Source organism: Ciconia boyciana, chromosome 25, assembly GCF_034638445.1.
Source record: "Ciconia boyciana chromosome 25, ASM3463844v1, whole genome shotgun sequence".
In the NCBI taxonomy this organism is placed as follows: domain Eukaryota; kingdom Metazoa; phylum Chordata; class Aves; order Ciconiiformes; family Ciconiidae; genus Ciconia; species Ciconia boyciana.
The window spans coordinates 6001877-6021481 of NC_132958.1; the positions used below are offsets into that span (position 1 = coordinate 6001877).

Here is a 19605-nt window from a genome sequence, read left to right on the forward strand (position 1 = left end):
TGGCTGGGCAGCAAGCCCTGCCCTCTGCCCAGTGATCCCCGCCCTCGGGAAGGGAGTCGCATACTGCAAGTTGGGTGAACGTGTCTGGAAGCGACCCGAGTGCTGCTTCGATCAGAGCAACTCCAAAGCCCCTGCCAGAGCCGCTGCAGAGCAGCCTTCATGATGACCCCAAGCACCCGAAGGCACAAGCCTCCTGCAGCCATCGCCCTGCCTCACCTGCGCACAGGAGCTCACCAGCAAAAAACGAGCCGTTGCACTTAAACTGTGTAAATGCTGGATATTTGCTATCAGCATATTTTTTTTCCTATGAAAGAACATTCAAATAACTAAAAATGCAATTACTGTTGCTGATGCACATAATATTTCTTGTATAGCTTATTGAAAATTATTTCCAGTTACTTAGCATTTCAGCTAATCTAAATGTTACCTCTGGGTACCTGATCATCTGTGGCTGTTAACAGAAAAAAATGTTGTAGCACAGAGTCAATGATTCACAAAGCAGCTGAGTAAACAGGGACTTAAATTATACCCACGTTTTCTGACCGGAGCTTTTTAGCTGGACAGCCTCCATCTATGGGATGAAGCATATAATATAGACGAACTTTGCTGGCATGTTTCCGACTCTGAAAAAAAGAAAAGAAAAGAAAAGAAAATGCAAGAAATGAAGTTACAAAAAGGAAGAGACTGTATTGCTGTGCATACAACACTAATCTGCAGTAAGATTTCACATCCCCTTGATATATGCATCCAACGTGGGAGGAGAAAAGGGGGAAAGACCCAGGTGAGGAACACTTGCATTTCACAGAGGCTTCACAGAGCTGCAATGAACTGTGGAACGATTACACCACCTGCCATTAGCAGGAGAACCAGTCCACCCTCGCCACTCTGCGCTAAGTCCTGCTGCCTGCAGCCCCCAGGAGGTACAGCGGGAACAAAGGCAGCGAGAGAAGAGCCACATTGGTTATCAGCCCATTTCCATAGCGGGAGAGATTGAAAAGATGAGGGTTATTTACCTTCAAGCAGAGACAGGATGGCATGGTGAGGGATCAGATACACGCGCACAAACAGAAATCCACAGTTCCTACACTTACAGAAGAATAAAATATATAAGGGGTATAAAACCTCACTCTCTAGGAAATAAGCCAACTGATACCTGCCAAAGGTTTGAAAGAAATTTCTCCCACGGGTAAATTATCAGGTAATTGTGCATTATGAAATGTAATGCTTTCCTCATACGCAGCTGGTGCTGGCCCTGCAGAGAGGGGATAAGGACTACACGGGGCCTGAGCCTGAGTCCCTTCTCCTCCTCGAGCATTTCTAAGGGGAGCTGAACAGTAAAACCTTCCAGACGGCCACGGAAACGGGAGGGTCTGAGCTCCGGGTTAAACAGTGCCAAGCAGGCGAAAGCCCAGGCTCGACCCGATGTTTGCTGCTGCAGGAACCAGCCCCAGGAGCCCGGGCACCGCCACAGGGTCCTTCTGCTTTCCAGAGCCCTGCCCAGCGTCACCCTCCACCATCCCATCGGAGGGACGCAGACCGCGCTTTCCAGCACCCGCGGTGGTCACCAGTCCCAAAACCCGCTCTGCTCCTTCACACCCAATTCCAGTAAGCAGCCCCCCTTCAGCCAGAGGGCTGGCTTCCCGCGGCACAGCAGAGCAGGTACTTCTCGTACTTCCCAAGAAAGGCACCGAGTGGGCGTGTGCTTTTCAAACATTATGTATATCCCAGGAAATTTTCAGGGGACCTGTATTTTTGCAGAGGGACCAGGACGAGCTGATGAGGAGGGATGCCTGGAGGAGACTCTTCCCTGAGGGACACACCAGGCAGCACGGGCAGGCTTCCCGTGCCTGTGGGCATGACCAGAGCTTACCAGCAGGTGAGAAGGAGAGACGGAGAGATGTCCTGGTCGTGCCAGCATCAACAGACAAAGCAACCCGTGCGATTTGCAAAATGTAAAGGAAGATTTAAAAGCTTCTACAGCAGGAGCACAGACGTAAACCTTCAAAACGCTAACTTGCAGTCAGCTCTCATCTTCCAGTAGATGTAAGGGGGGGGAAAGACTGCAGCTACTAAATACCTGCATCCAGAGCCCAGACATGCACGGCAGCTATTATTATGCAAATGTTTTCTCTGAATCTCCATTTCTGATTGCCTCATGGAACAAAGGCACCATAATATTATAATTTCAGATCACAGATTTGCAATTTTAAAATATTAAATTATCATTAGCATGTTCTGGAACATTCTTTTTCCTGTGGTGCGAACTTGGAGCTAAATTTGCAGAGAACTATATTTGTATGCATAAATGTGACTATGCAATGATTTTTTTTAACGGTGCAAATCAGTCAAGATAAATAATGTCAAATATCTTTCCCTAACGCGTCTTCCTGCACGCATTTAGAAAACGTGACCCACTGTAGTCAGAGCTAAGCGCAGGAAACCCCGAAAGCTTCAGCTATCAGCGATTAGCAGTCCAGACAGCAATGGCATAATTAAGAAATGACAAAATAACATTTGCCATGCAAAGGGCAGATGTGCGAAGTCGGTCTCGGAGCCTGGCAGCGCTCCTGCTTTCTGCCTGAAGGGACGCGCGGCTGGTTTCACCTCGTGGAGGTCGGCACGCCAGGAAGCCCCTGCCCGGGCAGGGCGCGGGAGGCGGTGACGGCTGGCCCCTTCGCTCAGGGCAGGGGACAGGACGAGCCACCACAGTCCCCTGCACCGCATGCTATGGATGGAGGAGTCACACACACCGTAAAGGCGACGTGGCCAGAGCTTTTCAGCTGAATTCCTTTACTGAATGTTTACACCCCTGGGAGCAGCCAGCCAGCCTCAAATCATCCTTCCCACAGTCACGAGGCTCTTCCCTCGGGTGAGTTAATCCAGCATGTCATGATGCCTACTTGCGCACAAGTACAGCCTGCTGAATTTAGAGGTTAAAAAGTTTGTGGGTTTTTTGTTGTTTTTTTGCAAGATGGAAAGGCAAGATTTTAACAGTAATCATTTTCAGTGTTCTTTTCCATGGCACTCAGCTGTGCCATAAATGATGTCCAAATGTCAGCATTAAAAGGCAGCAAAGCCTCAACCTTCTGTAAAGCACCCCTCACCTTTATTTATGCACTTGGTCGGGTTTATGAAAGCTAAGGTAAAGAAATAACTTATGTTTGGCATAATTTAAAACTACATAGCTCCTTATGCAGCCTTATTATCCTACGGTTATAAAAGCGGAGCTTAAAATCATCCCTGGCCTTTACAAGTTTGTAGCGAGCATCTCATTCCCTCTCAGGGAGCGGAGGTAGCACAGCCCATTTGTCACCCATTTTATCTTTGGTATTTTCTACATTTACATGTGTATTTATCATCCTAACACCAAGGCAAGAGCGAAGTGATTATTCTTAGCGTACTGCTCGCAAACAGCCCTGCGGGTTATCTTTTCCCCTCCGCAAAGCACCTTGAAATCTGTAGCTCTGAGGCGCGAGAAGGGCAAGTGCCAGGGAGGGGGTGGCAAGTCCCGGCGGCAGCACCGCCGCTGCCGCGCAGCAGGGACGCACCACGCTCCTGAGCCAGGCCCCGCCGTCCCCTTCAGAGCTCGCGTGTTTGAAGGAGCTCCGGAGAACACAGCACCGGGAGGACGCCCGAGAAGAGCGGAGGCACGGCGGCGAGCGCTGCCGGAGCATCGCTGCCGGCCCGCCGGCCAGCCTGCCCGGGCAGAGCAGGTCCCTGCAGGACAGCTCGCAGCAGGGGCTGGCGTGGCCGGCGTGGCCAGCTGAGCACCTGCTGGCAGCTGGCACCCAAGTCACTGCAGATGCACGGGGAAAAGGGGCCAAAGGAAGAACCACGTCCAGGAGACAGGAAACCGGGATAAAGTGGGATCAGGGCACGTCCAGCTCCCGTTTTGATCTGTCTCACCGCACGTGCAAGCCTTAGGAAAGACAAAACGTTGACACGTCCGTAAATCCATGGTCTGGAACAAGAACACTGCCTTTGGAGATACCTGCCTGTTCATCAACAGCCACCACAACTTTATCTTAGGGTGCACTAAGAGAGTATTTCTGTGCCTGTGAATGTTTTGTAGCTTTACAAAGCGCTACGCCAAAGGCATTTTCACTTAAATTCTCTGTGTCTAGTGTCTGAAAGCAACTCCTTTAGAAGGCAAGAAGCCTAGCTTAATACTATATGCTTTAAAAACAACCTTCTCTGTGCAGGGAGGGGAGGGAAGCTTAGAAAGAGCCTGTTTTCACATAGCAACTGCAGTCTTCTGCATTGCAAGCTCGTGTGCTATTGTAAGAAGGCTCATCAATAAAAGTAAATAAATGGATCATTTCTATCTATATCAAATCTACTTTAATACAGAGGACGGTGGCAGAGGCAGCAGAGTTCCGGCAATTCAACCCTAAAACATAGAAGGGCAAAGCAGAGCTAAATTGTGCTATGAAATGCAATTTGGTGTTGCATAAATCAAATTTTGCAGCACACTTCTGCCCAGAGCAAGCAGCAGTGCCGTGAGGAGACAATTACGTCTCTGTGGGAGCGGCGGCAGCTGGCAGGACCCCGGGAGCCACAGACGAGCTGGTTTCAGACGCAGCAGCCCTGCTCACCCTGGCTCATGGAGGGTTTGCTCGCCGCCATCGTAACTTAACAGCTTCTCTGTAAATTCACCACCAGCAGCAACGTCCCTGGGGAGGACGGAGATGCGTCTCCCTTTTCAAGGCCAGAAGTCCCCGGTGGAGGCTTTAGCCCAGGGTTTGCTGGGCTGCACAGACGCGCAGATCCCTGCTTCCCCGGTCTGCCCGGGGCGTGCGGGGAGCCCTCCCGTCAGCGGGAGCTGGGCAGCCTGAGGGGGCCCCGGGATCTGCTCCCGCTTTGCATCGCTGATTTAAGCTGACCTGACAGTCTAAAACATTTCACCACCTTGTGAGGGACTTCCCGTACCCCCAGCCACCTCGCCAGGTTCAAATCAACCGTTTCTGCTGCTTTCCTCACGCTGCGCTTGCATCTGATCTAATTTCCCTATTCCCCATAGCTCCCTTTATCATCTGCTTGTTCGCTCCTCTGCTGGCAGCATCCCGCGTTCGGTCGGTCTGCCTCTCCTCTCCTGCTCCCCCTCCTCTGTGCCCCGTTCTCCAGCCACAGACCAGAGACCCTCCGCGCCGGGGCCGCGCGGCCGTGCCGAGCGCAGGCAGAGACACAGGTGGGAGGTGAAGAAAGGAACTGCAATGGCAGCCCGAACGGCTGTGGCTTCCCTTAGTTTGTAATGAATTCTTTTTCAGAAGCCTGTCGGTTGGATTTTAATCCTTTTAGCGTGTACTGTGTTGATTTTTTTGTATGCTGGCAGTTTAATTAAATTGCCATGAAACATGCAGTCATATGATTACACCAACTTTATTATCTGTATTGGCCCTACTTGTAATCTCATCAAAAGAGATAAAGTTATTTTGGCCAGACCCAGTTCTCTAAACCTCATGCAGAATACCAATTACGTTGTCCTCCTGAAGCTACGTACTCGAGTCCCTTTCCAGGGCCTGTTCTGCTCAGGAGCCATGCCAAGTTAGGAGGGCTCCACTCCCCGCGGTCGTCCCCCGGTGCTGCCGTGCCTGGCTCCGCGCTCGCCTTCCTCCTAGAAACTTCCTCACTTTCCAAGTCCCATGAAGGATCAGCAGTGACGATGCAGAGCACATGGCCAGCTCTTTTCAAGCACTTGCCTGCAAATTACTGGACCTGCTGACTCAAAAAAACCAACATTCTAGATTTCATAATCGCTGCCTAACAAACTTCCAAATTTCTACTGGAACAGAACCAATCTATTCCTCATTCTGTGATATAACAACATCCTCTGCTTTTTTTTAAATAGAGGACAGAAGTATTTTCAGCAAACGCCTTCCCTTTTTTGCCTCTTCTACCCACACGACCAGCAAACACTACTGTCGAGATCCCCGTTGTTCGTCGCAGAGACAAACTCCCGTCTGTTATTCCAGACGCTGCTGGGTGCCAATGTCCTTTTTCTCCCTTTGTAATTTTTGCAAAGCCTCATTTATAATTTATGGTCATTTCTATCCACTTCCCCTTTTTTCTCCGTGAGTTAATTTTTTAAAAAGCGTCTACTCATGCTTGTGCCTTTCTGGGCACACAGATACGTGTCTGTAATTCCCAATTGCACACAGCTGAATTTTCACCCCCATGAAACTGGCTTCTTCAAAGCAACAGGTAGACACATTACCAGTTTGGACATTGATTTGCTTACACGTAAAGGCAATTACCGATGTCTGTTCAGCCCAGCAACCGCTAGCTCATTTCATTTTCTCTAAACCCGTAATCATTTCTCCCTGCTCGCCAAGCTGACCCCGACGTGGATCCCCCTCACCAGGGACGCCAGCAGCCTCACGGGACGGGCGTGCGTGGCTGCGAGCGGTTCACAGGCCCCAGCGGCTTCTCCCAAATCTTGATCACTGCAATTTCAAAAATGCGAAAACACCACCTCAAAAGCTCCAGGTAAAGCAAATAGCAGCGACCTGCTGCACCCAACAGCAGCGACTCGCAGGGGGTAAGGGGGGCTGCCATGTCTGCCGCTCTGGAATCGCACGGGGCCAAAGCGTCCAGTTCAAGCCTGACTTTAATTATAATCAACATTGTTGTTGCTTCACTCACCTTCGTAAGAGAAAAATCTCACCCGCTAGATCCTCCTCTCCAGCGTGAGCTCAGAGCTCCTGTTGCCGTATGAAACGCATTTCCTCCAGGAGAGCTCAGAAACACCCTTTCCCGTCCACCTCCCTTCTGCTGCGCTTGAAATATTAAAGCTGCAAAGAGCCGGAGGGGGCTCACGCCGCCAGCCCAAGGGGCCCTTGAGAAAAGGGTTTCCAAACTGCACTTGTTCAACAGAAAAGAAAATACCACCTTTGCTTTTTTCACCCGGTGCAGTCCCCATCACACAGGCAGACCAGGCGGATGGCTCCGGTACCCCGCAAGGGTGGGTCCCACGGGTCCTGTGGGTCCCACAGGGCATCTCCCACGCTGGAGTTATCACCCCGGGACCCAGCCCTGCCCTCTCACAGCTGCTGATCCAGACGGATCCAGGCTCGGCTCTGCAGCTCCCGGCACGATAGATACCTGCAGACTGCCAGAACAGCAAGGCATGAATTGTCTGTCTCGGGAATCACTGTTTCAGCTATGTGATCTTTAATTTTACCGCTTCCTATATTGATTTTGAACGTAGTCAAAGCACCTCTTGTCCTACACACCGCAGCACATCCTGCAGAGAGGAAAATAACTCTCTCTACGGCCTGTTGCTGGAGCAGCGCGGCACCAGCAGCAGGGCTCAGCACCCGGCTCGCAGGCTGCCGGTGCCCGCGGACCTGCCCCCCAGCACCCGGCATCCCCCGGGATTGCCCGCAGGCTTCTCTTCCTCCCCAAATGCACCAGAAGTCCCTTCTCACTTCACGTCCTCACATTTCTTCTGCAGGTGGATCTTACACCTGAGCTAATGCAACCGTGAATTTACTTCTCCATTGGTGTTTAGGGATTTTTTCCAGGCAGGGCACCTCCCTGTGAACGGGCCCAGGGAAAGGGGATGCAGGGGACAGAGCGAGTGAGCCAGGAACCTCTGAAACATGCTTCGCTCGGCAAGCTAAACCCTTGCTGTTTGCCCGCAGCTGACTGACGTCAAGCGGCTGCAGCTCGGGTTTCTCAGCTCAGGCCACTCTGCCGCTGGGTACCGATGCTCGAGGTGTGGATGAACTTCGCTGCTGGTAGAGAACTATCATCCTGGTAATCAAGTGGGAAACAGAAGAGTTAACACAAACAGAACGTCTCCTCCCCGCCCAAGTCGCCCAGCACTGTGCTCTGCGGAGCGGCACGCACCAGCCGCCGCTGTTCCCATTCTATCTTTACACGTCTGAAACAAATCACTTCTAAAGCACATCAGTGCCAGTCACTTCGGAGAGCCCGCTCAGCCCCGGCGCAGCGCGTGGGCGGGTTTTGTCACAACACACAACGATAACTAAAGACTCTGCTTTCAAACACCTGGAACCCAAATCCAAACGCGGGTTGCGAGTTTAAAACATTAAAGAAAAGCAAGAGTGAATACCTGGAACAAACAGGGGCCCTCCTATGCATCGGGAGCAGAAAGGGGCTGCCGCGGGAAAGCGAGAGCTGCAGGGACTTCTCCTGGGGACCCGTCTTGGGTAACAGAGCAACGTTTCATCGCTTTTATTCCATGTAGGCTTAATGTGACATCCCTTGTGCCTCTCCATCACTGCTGACCTCGGGGTCTCATCCCCAGTGGATCTTACCTCTGCTCTGAAAGTACCTTTGAACTTCAGCTATTTTTAGCCAGGAACGAGACTCTGCACAGAGGTACCTTGGAAGGGAGCTGTACGAGAGGGCTTTATCTGCTCCGCTGTTGCTGCTATTTAGTGATAGATGTTGACACTGGGAGTGCATTAAAAATGATGTTTAGCCATTAATGTTGACAACAGCGTAGTAACAGAGCGCCTTGTAAAGTACCATTTAATCTACATTGGCTTCCTGAAGCACACTGTGATCCAGCAGCTAGTACTGCCCAGGTGGGTATATACTTACAGTATGCAGAAAAGGGAAGACGCAGCACGAGCACCTCACCATAAAACACCGACATCCACGTATCTCTCCCACATACGATGTGTGGCCACGTTTACCTCAACGTCTTTTAACTGCTGCTGTTAGATGGCACTACATGAACTGGGTACCAAGGCAATCTGCAGCAGGTCTATATGTGCACATACAGAAAACAGAACAGTGCCTTCATCATCTTTGTAACTGAACCACAAAAACGCTTTCTTTAGCCTGATTTTTTTTTCCTCCCCAAGCCAAGGTTCTCCTACCAAACACCAGCATAATCTGCAGAGTAACAGCAATGTTTGAGCAGCCACTAAAAACTATATAGCATGTGTACACCACGGCAGAGCAGATTCTCAGCAGTTCTGGGGAAGGACATAGGAACAACAGGTAGGACGTCCCCTCCTCCTCCATCCTCTGAAGTACTGACAGGTTACTCTCAATAAAGCAAGCCAAAACTTCACAGGTAAGTAGCGGTGATGGCAGAACATAGGAGAGAGGGTGTTGCTAGCAAACATTGGCATTCCCTTCGATAACGCACAGCTAACATCAGCAGACTCCCTGACACACGAGAGCCCTGTGTAGTCTTTATTTCCAGCTGAAGCGCGTCCTTTCCGCTCCTCCATCCTGGAAATGCCTGCAGCATCTCGTGCGGGGAGCTGGCACCAGACACAGAATATTCCAGCTCCTGGTGTTCTAGTGCAGCATTTATTTTGTTAAATAGAGTATATGCTCTTCCGCTGCATTAATATTTCAGACACAGGATTGCCTTTCTGAGCACACATATCTTGATCCTTAAGGCACTAACGTGCCAACAGTAAACAATGTTTGTTATTCCTTCAGACAAGCCATCATTTTATGCAGTTTCCCAGAGACGGATGGCCCACTGGAAGCAGATTAACCCGAGCACCACTCCAGCCCCGCGCAGACAAGGAGTATTGACGAGGCTGTCGATAACGCTCGCCCGCTTCGCTCCGGAGACAGGGCGAGAAATTCCAGAGAGCACTTGGCTCCCGAGATGAGCCAAAGGGCACGGCACTTTATTTGTTCTCCCCAGCTTCCTCTGCATTTGAATTTTAATACACTTTGCCTCTGCCCTCCCCCTGCCTCTCAGGCTCCACTGCAAGCATTTAAGCATCATTCCTTCATCTCACAAGGTGAGCCAACATTCGCACGACACCTTCCTGGGCTTCTCTTCTGACAGACCCAGTGTGCTTTTTCATTTAAAATGAAGAAATAAAGTACCATCTGAACACCTGAAGCAATAAAGATTACAATGGCGAAAAGTATTATAGCAGCTTAAGGAGCAAATGTGGTGATGAATATGCAGCTCAGGGTGGAATCCGAGAGCAACTTTGCATATTTGGTAATTTTCCTGCAGGATTTTCAAGGAGAAACTTGAAAATAAACGGTAACATCTTCCTAAAGGCTGTGAACACTTCTATATAGAGAGATGAGGACTTGGAGCTAACAAAGAAAGCTTAGCTCTTGAAATTTACGGAGCAGCTCACCAAAGGAACTGATACAACCTCTCTCAAAGACAGAGCTGGAAGGAAGTGTTAAATTACGGATGATCTAGAGAGTATCCAGCGGCAAAGATGCTTCCCACTCCAGAGGAAGGTGAGATGCAGAAATACAGAAAACTAAACACTCATCTCTGGGGCACAGACTTTCAATCACGTTGCAGCAAGTACAGTGCATTTTATTTTTCTTCTCCTCCTGTTTAGAAGCTCTGTGGCACCGGCCACTTCCCAAATCACTGCTGCCCTCCCACCCTCTCCGATTCCTCCTATGCTTTTCCCCTTGCAGAGGGCAGCAGCATTGCCGAGCATAGCAAGCAGCTGGTAAAGCGGCCACACAACTGCAAGAGCTTCTGATCACAGGGCAGCAGCCTCAGTTATTTCTTCGCAATACCTTTGAGGGGTGAATGGCATTTGAATAGCGATGCTTTGTTGATAAAAGTCACAGGGGCCTGACGCAAGATAGAGCTGCTGTAGCACAAACCGTGTGCTCCAAATCCCAGCCTTTTGACAGGCTCTCCCGTCTCCCCAAAACAGGCTCTGTGCCAAGGTGCAGACGCTGGGTTGCTGCCTTCTGGTTTTCCCACCCACAAATGTCATTTAAAAAACAACAACCAAAAAAAAAAAATCAATCCCTTCATTTCAAAGTTGTGCTTCAAAGACACACACTGTCTGTGCCATCAAGGCAGAGCAAAAAGGTCGCTGTCTGCGAGACGCTCCCCATCTCTGTGGCCGGCGCAGAAGGTGCCCCAGGAGGAGGGCGCTGGCAGACGTGCCCCTCGCCACGCGCCCGGCCCTCGCCACCGTCCCCGTCACCGCGAGGAGGTGGCCGAGCAAGGAGCTGCCGTGGCACAGCCCGGGCATCCCTCTATGCCGCAGGAGCCGGCCGGCGACGACTAAAGAGCATCAGGAGCAGACTGGCCCCAACCTCGCGCAGATCGAGCGTCCTGCCTGGAAGGGGTCTGCCAGGCGAGCGAGCGAGCAGGCTTGAAACACCCCCCCTCCACCAGACAGCACCGCACATCTGGCGCGGGCAGCAATCGCCTGGAGCGTATTGCATCCTTCTGCCCTTTCTCGTGATTCTTTATCTAATCAGTCATCCTGCCCCATCTTTGTTCCTCCCGTGGGGGGAAAGGGAGAGCCGATGCACATGAGGAATGCTTGGCACACCACGGCAGCACAGCGAGCTATTACCTAGCAGGGATTTTATCAGGCATCCATATTTGGACGCTTTATTCCAGTAGCGGAAACGGGAAGGGAGTTTTCTCATACTTCAGGGGACAAATTAAGATATTAATTTGCTTTCAGAATTAATATTCAAATGCACCATCTTTTGGGCATTGACAACAACCAGTAAGATCCGTCTCATCTCTTACTTACCGCTGCATGGAAGCTAACCGGTACCTTTAAAGCAACCCCCTGTGATACTCAGCATCACAGTACGCAGAGAGCTTGTTAAGGCATTTTCTCATTTGGGCACCTGCAACTTCATTACAAGTCATTACCCCACGGCCAGCTACTCGGATCGGCTCTGCCGCGAGGTGAACCCTGGACAGGAGAGCAGTACCTGGCAGTTTCACCGGGACGGAAAGGCAAGCAAAGGCACAGCAGACATCTCAGACAAAGCCATAGACACAGTTGCACAAAGCACATAAAACAGGGGCAGTATTTTGCTGTATGTCAAGTTAGAAGCAAAAATGTGCTGCAAATACTCTGATTCTTTTGTCATTTTTTCACTACACGTGCCCTTGGAAATAATACCGCTTAATATTGCACGACTGACATCAAATTATTTTTTATTCCTGGCAAAGTAGTGCAGAAGAAAAGAAGAGTTAATGGTTGATGATCTGGAGAAGGAGACAAGACAGCGATTGGAACTGACTATTCCTGTTTGGCAAGATAAAAACATCCCCCTTTCATACGCCGTTTCCCTCTATTTTCTTACAGAGAAATGTCTTATTTTGCATGCACAAAGGAGCCAGGATTTCAGTGCCTGGCACAAAGGCTGCAGATCTTACTCGGCTGTGCTAGAGAGGCAGCGGATAAACTCCCTTTCTCTCTAAGCTCTGGCTCAGTAAGGGCGAGGGCACTGCTGACCAAAACAAACCCAGCCCCGGGGGAAGGTGCATTACCAGCACAGTCCGGGAGCTTGAGATCGCTGGTTTCCAGTCCGGTCTTCCGCAGGTACCCTCGCCAGCTCCGAGCGCGAGGCTCGGGGCGTTCAGCCGCTGCTCAGCTTGCTCCGCACACCCCTTGGCACCGCTCCTCGGGGCAGGCAGAGCCCCCGGGCCCCAGCAGCCGCCCAGGCTGCTCCACCGCCCCGCTCCGCCCGCAGCCCCGGGCGCTCCCCATCGGCCGGTCCCTCTTCAGAAAACCAAAGAAAAGGAACGCTCGGGAGCACGGGGGACCCAGGCCGCGCGAGAAGTTTCCCCGCGCGGCTCTCCCGACGCCAGCGAGCACGCTGAGCCGGGTGGGCACGCTGCACTATTTTGATTAAGCTGCATGCACCGCACCGGTGTGGAATTGCTATTTTGCAGTATTTCACTTTCCCCCATAAAGTTCAAGTCAATTCAAAATGAGAAGTTGTGCCCTGTGCAAAAAGTTAATTTACATTGTGTTTTTATTGTGTGCTTTGATATTGACAGTATTTTTTTTCAATCAAGAAGCTGAAACAAAGCAACTTTAGAAGATTAAATGAAAATTTATTTGCAGAAAATTTAGTCTTCTGAAGTTGGTATTTTCCCTATGAAAAGAATCAGTTTTGACCACAGAGTGCTTTTTAAAAGAATGAAGAAAAAAAACCCAAAACACCAAGGTGTGAAAATTGTGACCAGCTGCTTTTTAGTTAGGAAGAAACAGTGAATTTTATATTCCTGCTATTAACTAATTGGCTTGCAGCAAGGGCTGGCAGTCTCGGGCAGGATGGAGCTCAGGTACCTTCGACACCCCAGCTTTGTACAAGAACAGTCACGTTGCAAATCCTGATGTTATAAAAGTGAATATTCTGACCACAGACTTGATCTGCTCACCTGGCCAGGGAAGAGAAGCCCCTCATGGGCAGGTGCCTGGCAGACAGAGCCGCCGCCTCCATTCGCAGAGCAGATGCTCGGACCAAACTCCTTACGAAACAGCGTCAGGGCAAGAATTGTTTGCAGAAATTATTCTCCAATAATTTGCCATGATTAATGTACACGGGGAAATCGCCTACTGCTTGTCCGACGTCTGACTAGAGAAAGAGGCCAAGTTCACCTAACAAGTGAATCACTACAAATTATTTGCTCAGGTCTCTCAAAACCCTGTCCAGCTCGCATCAGGCAGGAGCCGGGAGCGCTGCAGAGCGGTTTTCCGCTCGCATTTGCAGTCAAAGCACACGGACTCAGGAGCCTCCCCCGCAAGGCTCGATGCTGCACCGAGCTGCCGGCAGCCCAACGGCTTCGTGCATCGGCCGCACGGAGGAAAACATCCAGGGCCGGGCTCTGCTGCGCCCGGCGAGAGCTCCTCGTGGGCACGCCTGGCACCCAGCACCGCCTTCCCCATAAACCTCGGGGCAGATTTTCAGCCCCCTCGCTGTGTCTGTGGGTTTCTTGGGACAGGGCTACGAGGAGAATTTGTGTGACGCTCCAGAGCGGTGACCAGAAGGGACGCTGCAAAGCACTGAGCCTCCCTGTCGAGAGCAGCAGCTGCTGTGGGGACACGGCAGAGCGTGGCACAGCTGCGGGGCAGAGACCTTCAGCCTCTGGGGCCAGCAGAGGAGACCCCCGGCCAGGGCTGGGCCAGTCCCCCCGGCCAGCTCGCTCCCTCCATCCCTCTGCTTTGCGTTATGCAACCCAGCAGGCAAGGTTAGGTAACGACATTATTGTGCCAAACGTCTACAGCGTCTGCTGGGATTTCACAGGGGATGACAAATGAGCACAACACCTCGCGCTAGAAATATACAACAGAAAACCGTGTTGTTTTCCACATTTCAAGAACATCTGCTATGAATTAATGATTCAGCTCATACCTACAATTGCAGGCGCAGAAGAAAAGAGATTGGCTGAGCACCCCGTTGCTCACCAGTCGCTACTCCCGTTTCTGCAGCAATGCTTCTGCCTCCTGTAGACAAAAGTTGGCATCTGCATCGCCCATTATCAAGATCTGGAAGGTGTCCCTAAAACTGCAGCCTTGGACTTCACAGCAGCTGCCAGGGATCTCTGCTGCACGCCAAGGGCAGCCAGAGGAGCGTTCACAGGAGATGCCTTAAGAAATTCACCAAAACAGACACGTAAAGTGCCTTACAAGTAAACGTGCATTATTGTTTGCATTGTTTATTAATGCGGCTCAGCATCCTTGGGTACTGTACGTCGATTAAGCTTCTTGTATGTCTCCACTGACCACATTGAGACAAATGTCTCCCCTGTATATCCATTGCTAAACACTCAAATCAGAGCAAAAGTCTGGGGAAACTTCATCTTCCAGGCCTCTTAGCACAGGTTCTGATTTTGTTGAAATACTGCAGACACCAATGGTCTTAGTGTATTCAAAAGCAGGGGCAAAACACAGCTGAGCCACGCAGCCCCCATGAGTGCAGACGTCCCTCATCCCCAGCCTCTCCACATTCATCGCTCCTTCTCCTGGAGCCCTCCAGGAGACACTGGACCGCACCACACGTCCTTCCTCCGCACAGCACTGACCGCACGGCTGGGCGTCACCAGGGGGGACGGTCCTCTGCTCCCTGCGCAATTAATACCGTGCAAAGGGTGACCGACTGCGCTCTAATCCCTTGTGCACAACCATCACGCAAAGCGGTCCTACACCCTCCTCTTCATCTGAACGTGAATGAGAAAATGTCTGTTCTCCTGTCGGGTTAATGCCAAGACAGCCCCTCACTGCGACGAGGATTTACACCCCTCTGCTGCGGAACTGCTCGGTGCACGTTCCCCACGCCGCAGGGAGCGGGTGCCAAGGCATGGACACAGTGGGTTTCCTTTCTTGAAGGACTTCACAGCAGAATATCCCTCAGTAATTTCCTCCCTTGTTTAATAGGAATTTATTTAATTTTGTTTCGAAGATATGCAGCGCTGTTAATTGCTGTTCTAACGTGTCTCTAATAATATATCCTTTCTAATGGTTTATTGCTTGCCTACCTCTTAAGTGCTTAAATACGTTCACAAATACTAATCTATTCTCTGCACAATCAGTGATTCCTACTCCGCAAAGCATAGTGCAGCACATTTAATATAAAAACATGAGTTCATTTTGCTGAACTCTTAATTGATCTCCTTGCTAACTATGTTTCTTTGAAAACTAGCTTTCAGTTGTGTTCAAATTGCAGCCTGACCTTGCAAATTTAGACAGAAGAAAACACCAGCCACGCAGCAGACAACGTTTGCAGTGACATCTTTTACAGAGTAAGACGCCACCAGTAAAAACAGTCTTTTGAATCTTGAGTTTTCAGAGAGGAACTTTAACTGCTGGTGTAGCTACTGGCTGGGAATGCAGTAGCTGATGCCACCCTGTAAAACACGCAGCTGGAAGAGGCGGCGTTACAAACCCACAGAGCAGAGGTACCAAAGAGCATCCTACCTCGTAATGGGCCACGCGCTGGGACTCGGATATCAGCTGAGCGCTGCACACTTTGCAGTAACTTTCAGTGAATAATTCCTGGTCGATGTCGGACGATTTCATCTGTTCATGGCAGAGAGGAGAGACAACAAACAGAACCAGTTACAAAAGGCAGGCAGAACCAGACATGCTTGATGAGGGTCCCTACAGAGACACGGGCAAAGCAACGCTCGACTCAAGGGGTTCTTGTCACCACGAGGGAACGCAACCAACTTAATAAACCTGCAAATGTGAAACACGTACGGTGCCCATCACATCCCTGCCATCTACAATTTGGAGTCCCCGGGTTTACGCACAAGCAACCCGTGCCGAGCGTCCGGTCCTCACCTGCAGCAGCTCCTGGGTGTCCCCGGGACCAGCGGGGTGTCCCCAGCCCCGCAGCCTGCGGGCGAGGACAGCGGACACGCGCCTGTGCCCAAGGAGCACCCGGCCCGCTGCACACCCTTGGCCACAGGCACGGCACAGATTCCTGTGCTGCTCTGTAATTGTATTTCATGTGTGAGCTACAGTTGTAAATAGCTGTTCTTCTGTATTACCTTTCACATCTAGAAATACCACGTACATAACCAGCTATAGCATATATCACTCGTGGCTCGAAACACACTTAACCGTTTGTTACACAACACGAAAGAGCTGATAAAGAGTTTTCTATAAAACGCAAACATCATTACAACCTGGAGGAAGGTGTTTTTAAGCTGGAAGGGTGCTCTGCTATATTTCTCAATTTAGACGTGGAAGGAAATTGCTTGGGTGATTTAGTGGGCTGTGCTGTTCCCAAGCAGCTGTTTAAATATTTGTGCGTTCCCCGCAACTTCCAACGAGGACACCTGCACTTACAAAAACAGCTCGCCGAGTGATCTGGTTCACCGGAATACTTTAGTTCTCTGTTCACACCTTCCTCCTCATGCAAGCAGTTGCAGGTACCCAAGTCTGAACTGATAACCAAGGTGCATACGAGGGAGGTTGAGGCTTAGAGAAGACTGAACCCAGGCAGAGCCAGAAACACCAAAAGTAGCTTCACAGACAGGATAGTTAAAAACAAAAAACCCCGGTGCAATTCAACAGGGAAATAGAGGCCAATGCCTTCTGACTAAAGCCAAGATAAAGTCTATTAATTCACAATCATAACAAACCTGGGCATAATGAAGACCGATAATACAGTTTTTATAGAGTTTATTACACTGATTAGGAAGAAAAACAACAAGGAAATTAACAAGTTACGAGATCTCATTAGCAGAAAAACAATCAGGCAGAGAAAGACCTGTCGCTGCTGAGCGGGGCTTGGGGCCGGGGATGTCCCAGACCCCCCCGGACGCCGTCCTGGGCCAACCGTGCCCGGTCCCTGGGGCTCGGGGAAGGAGCCTTTCTGCGCACGTCTGCCTGCCAGCCCGCAGCACGAGCTGCTGAGCCGGAGGTGGCTGCACAGAACCCCCAAGTGTATTGCAGTCTCACAAGTATGGAGATCCCTGCACATTTTATAAAAACAAGCAGCTGAGTCGACACCAGAGGCTCCCAGCCTGGAGAGACCGACTTGCCCTCAGCTCCAGGAAAAGATTTATTCGGGTGTTCGTGCTCTACCAGACAAAAGACACAACTCTCAGAGCTCCTCTGCTGGTGCCCTTGCTCTCTGACTCTGCAAAGACACTTGCTTGTTTTCTCTTGCTATCTGCCTAGGTTTAATCTTCATTTACTCTGTCTAGAGAAACGCTGCTTTGAGGAACTTTCAAAGACACCAAAAGACCCTTTTAGGAGTACAAGAACTGTTGCAAAATTGCATCAAAGGCAAAATAAAGTGGAGGGAAGAAGTCTCACTTAAAATACAACAGATTGGCACAAGGCAAACCAAAGAATCTCATTAAACCTCAATCCAGCAACCGAGACAGAGGCAGGTAATATTGCCCTCATTTGCAGGCAGTCTGCAATGCTCACAGTATAAACTCTCATTGCAAAAATCAGACTAAATCAAAAGCTACTCAGTATTAGCTTAGCCCTTCATGCTCTGATAACAGATCCCAAGTCTATTCTGCCTCTAACATACGAACGGAGCCGTCCGTCCCCCCGTCATAGCAGCAGGGGCTAAACAGGCTTATCCAGGAACAGGATTTAGTGTCTTTTCTCTAAGCAGTAACTTCTGATACAGGTATAGGATTTGTTAGCCTCAATATTGCCTGTTAGGTTTTATACGCCATTGTTACTACACAAGGCTGTAACGCATCGCAACAGGTGAATACAGTTATTACGCTGCCAGTGTGAAGGTTATGCAGCGTGATTCATGGATAACTATTCAAGTTATCTAATAAAGCCTCTCTGGGATGGCAGACCCCCAAGTAACGCATCAAGAGCACGGTTACAGACTGCACGCGACAGGAGCATCCCCAGGGTGCTATCCCTGCAGGTGACTCCAGTACCGGCGGGTCCCACCCTGCTGTACAAGGCCGTGGAAAGCAGAGTTTTAACGAACAGTAAATCCCCACCGCAACGCAGCTCGTCCCCTTCGGCCGCAGCGCGTGAGCTCTGCCGCTGCCCCGCTCGGGGCGGCCACAGGCCCTTGGCTAAGGTCACCCGGCAGCTCTCGGCCAGCGCGGGCACCTGGTAATGACTCTGCTCTGACTCGGGAGCACAAGTGGTACCCACCAAAATGCCAGCACCCGCAGGGTCCCACCAAGGGCTGACTCAGCCCCTCGCTGGCTTTGGCTCAGGCTCTTTTTTACTGCAACTGTCTCTTCCTACCACCACACGTGGTCCGACCTGCTCCACACCTTTCACACGGGACCAGCGTTCAGCCACGCATGCCCGGTGCCCCCAGCACATCTCCCGAAGGAAGAGCTACCGCTCGCCACGTCCCTTCCCTTACCCACGCAGCAAACCCCGTAGCTGTGGCTTGGGGCAACAGCTGCCCCGCTCCCAGAACTGGGTGCATCCTCGCCGCCAGCGGGACCACGCTGCTCTGCCCGGCCGTCACTTCAGCATCTCAGCAAGGAGAAGCTCTTGGCTGCCTTTGCCCCGCTCTCCGCAGCGGGACAGCCAGGCACCAGGTTGCTTTGACCTCCTCAAGCAGCTTGTCGGGTCCCACTGTTGTCTCCGAGTTGCCGCACTCTCGTTGAACAGCTGGCCGCGGGACGGGGCAACCCTTCTCCCCCCGGTGCTGTTCGGGGACCAGGTCTTTTTGCTTGGCTTCAAGCACTGGATGCACAAGCGAGCAGTGATGCTGCAAGGAGATCATGGTTCCCCGAAAGCCCTCCGTGCCCCTGGGAAGTGCAGCAAGCCCAGGATCGCTAAAGCTTGCAGGATGTCAGAGTCCCCTTGTCAGGGAGCAGAAACGTAACAGAGTGTCCTCTCCTCATACTTAGGGTCCTGGCAAGGGGGTTCACTGCTTGTTTTTGCATGCATTGCTTTTTTTAATAGCAATGCAAAGGACAGCGAGGCAGAGGAGTGAGGGATGGGGATTAGGGGGAACAGGAGAATAAATGGAACCAAAGCCTCCTTCATGCTTTTGCATGAATATATTAGGGTAGAGAGGATTCAAGCATATGTAAGCTTGGCTACTTAAAATAATTAGAAAGCTCTGGTAACAATAACTGCTTTGGGCAAAACTTATTATGAAGGGTTTGACAAAAATAATAGATTCACCTTAGCAAGGAAGATTTCCACACAAGCAATCCACTACCAGCACCCATTTATACAAGTGACCCTTGTGAAGCTGCCACTAAAACCCAGACAGCCTAAGAACAAGTTTAAACTCAAGTACCAGCTATTGACTTGAGAAAACGGACTTTTACCTGTCCCACACAAATGCAACAGAAGAGCAAAAGTCTCTTCCCCATCTCAGCAGCCTCCTAATTGTCTCTCTGCTGCTGGAGAGCCCCCATACAGCCTGCCTTCCCAGAGTCCCTTC

General features: G+C 50.8%; 1 protein-coding gene and 1 long non-coding RNA gene across 5 annotated transcripts in view; both read right to left on the minus strand.

The window, feature by feature from the left end:
- Positions 1-19605, minus strand: part of ZMAT4 (zinc finger matrin-type 4) — a 71400-nt gene that overhangs the window by 35941 nt on the left and 15854 nt on the right. For 2 of the 3 annotated variants that reach the window (XM_072846266.1, XM_072846267.1), the window contains exons 2-3: positions 15672-15773; positions 534-623 (exon numbers count right to left, since the gene is read on the minus strand). In XM_072846266.1, coding sequence (XP_072702367.1) covers positions 534-623; positions 15672-15773 — 192 coding nt within the window. The remainder of the gene's footprint in view (positions 1-533; positions 624-15671; positions 15774-19605) is intronic. The other variant, XM_072846268.1, reaches the window with a different exon arrangement.
- LOC140643921 (uncharacterized) lies at positions 5071-6814 on the minus strand. Of its 2 annotated transcripts, none has more exons than XR_012039690.1 (3): positions 6643-6814; positions 6255-6443; positions 5071-5718 (listed from the first exon to the last, which is right to left on the minus strand). It is a non-coding gene; the product is annotated as an uncharacterized lncRNA (long non-coding RNA). The 2 variants fall into 2 exon arrangements; XR_012039689.1 differs by having other exon boundaries at positions 6239-6443.